Raw genomic sequence first — 2064 nt, forward strand, 5'->3', positions numbered from 1 at the left:
TATTTTTTGATACATTTATATTTTTCTATATTTTTAATTATGTCTGTTTCGGTCCTCTATTGCAATCAACTTTTCTGAGTTTAGACAACACAACCAACCAACCTAGTTAGCAATTATGCATTAATTAAAAAGTTGAACCATTCTCTGTTTTAGAACTGTTATCTGTGGCAAACATTTTAGCCATAAAAAGAAAATATTTTGCATGTTTTAAAAATATACTTTTGTGGCAGCTGCTTGTCTAAAAAAAGATTTCCTCAAAGTTTTTTGTTGCACAAGATGCATGATAACTATATGAGTGACTGAATCACACGAACGGTCTCACTGCACTCCACAACCCGACCTGCAAACATCAGCCTAATAAAAACAACATGGACCTGGGAAAAGTGATTTACACAGGGATGGAGGTTCTCATTGCTGTTTTCTGCTGTCTGGGTAACATGTTGGTGATTCTTTCTCTGTGGAAAACCAAAAGCTTTCAGCAGCCCACCTTCTGCCTCATTGTGTCTCTGGCTGTGGCTGACTTCATGGTTGGATCAGTGGCCATCCCRCTGGCTGTGCTGGTGGATGGGCACATAAAAAATACATTCCAAATGTGTCTCTTCATCAGCTGTGTGATCATACTGTTGACTCTAGTTTCAGTCCTCTGCCTGCTGGCTATTGCTGTGGACCGTTATCTGCGGGTCTATACCCCCCACTGGTAAGACATTTTAAAACTTTTAACTGAGTTGATGTAACACAAAACATGACTTTGGTTCAAAATTGGTCTTTTATGGAAGTCACCTTTAAAATGTCATTTCACTGTTTGATTTTTTTTTTTACCAAAATCCTATCAATTGTTTTTCATAGGTACAAAAGGACTATAACATGGAGACAYTCTTACTTTGCGGTGGCTGTGTGTTGGCTCGTTGCMGTTCTACTCAGTTTAATTCCCCTGTTTGGATGGCAYGAARWSCCATCTGAGCACAAAAATGCTACGGTTCACTGCCATTTTGCCAAAGTGATTCCCATGTCCTACCTGGTTTACTTTAACTTTGTTCTGTGTACTTTRAYGCCRTTGTTGGTGATGACTKCATTGTACTGCTATGTCTTCTGTATCATTCGCAAAAAACTCCGAGAGAAACCAGGCAGCGGTGCCCAAAACCAGTCGCAGAAATACCTGAGGAAAGAGAAGCASCTGGCARCATCTCTGTCTCTGGTCTTGGCYCTGTTTGCCTTGTCCTGGCTCCCCCTTCACATCATGAACTGTGTTGAATACTCCCGGCCACRAAGTGTRAAAGCCATCGCTTTCCATGCTGGCATTSTGCTKTCTCATGCAAATTCTGCMRTCAACCCARTTTTGTATGCCTTTAAAATAGAAAAAATTCGGACAGCTTATTTAAGATTCTGGAAACACATTAWATGTGAAGCAGAAAACCAAGCGTCTGAAACAAGAAGGATGGATGACAATCCAAACACTAACATGAGCAGTGAGACCAGAAATGACTGATTTATTTGTGGAATTTTTTTTCTTCTTCCATGCTCATCTCTTGATTTGTTGCTTTATGCTTCAGCTTTCTGTTCCAACAGATATGTGKCCTGTTTGTGTGTGGGTGATCATRCACACTTGTTCAAGTTTGTGTTCCAGAGGAAGTTGCTTCTATATATTACACCGAAAGTTTCATTTCACAGTTTACAGTCAAAGTTTCTGTTCATACTTTTAGAACTGGAAATGCATCTTGTAGACTAAACCACTTTTTTAAATCTTGTAAACATCTTTTATTCAGCACACCAAACCAGGTCTGTGGTGGTAATTTTACGTAAAATGGAGCGTAACAGAATGAAATAGACACTTCTTTGACTGTTTAAACTTTGTCTTATATTTGACTGATTCCCATGAGCAGCTGACACACGTCACAAATTTAACCACTTTTGCAATCTAACACCACCACAACCACAGCAATCTTCAAAGACATGATCCCTGTAGTCACATGTTGTAACACGAATGTTTTAAAGTTGCTTGAAAATGTTTCAGATTTTTTTTGGCACTGTTTCCAAAATCATTAAACAATCACATGGACTAATAAA

At 38.8% G+C, this 2064-nt stretch overlaps 1 protein-coding gene across 1 annotated transcript; it reads left to right on the top strand.

Moving 5' to 3' along the window:
- Positions 1–368: 368 nt before the first annotated feature.
- Positions 369–1534, top strand: LOC106518285 (adenosine receptor A1-like). Its single transcript, XM_014009502.1, has 2 exons — positions 369–697; positions 847–1534. Exons 1-2 carry the CDS (start codon positions 369–371, stop codon positions 1484–1486), a joined length of 969 nt encoding a protein of 322 aa, XP_013864956.1. The 3' UTR covers positions 1487–1534.
- Positions 1535–2064: the final 530 nt, after the last annotated feature.

This window comes from Austrofundulus limnaeus, unplaced genomic scaffold, assembly GCF_001266775.1.
Source record: "Austrofundulus limnaeus strain Quisiro unplaced genomic scaffold, Austrofundulus_limnaeus-1.0 Scaffold59, whole genome shotgun sequence".
NCBI lineage: Eukaryota > Metazoa > Chordata > Actinopteri > Cyprinodontiformes > Rivulidae > Austrofundulus > Austrofundulus limnaeus.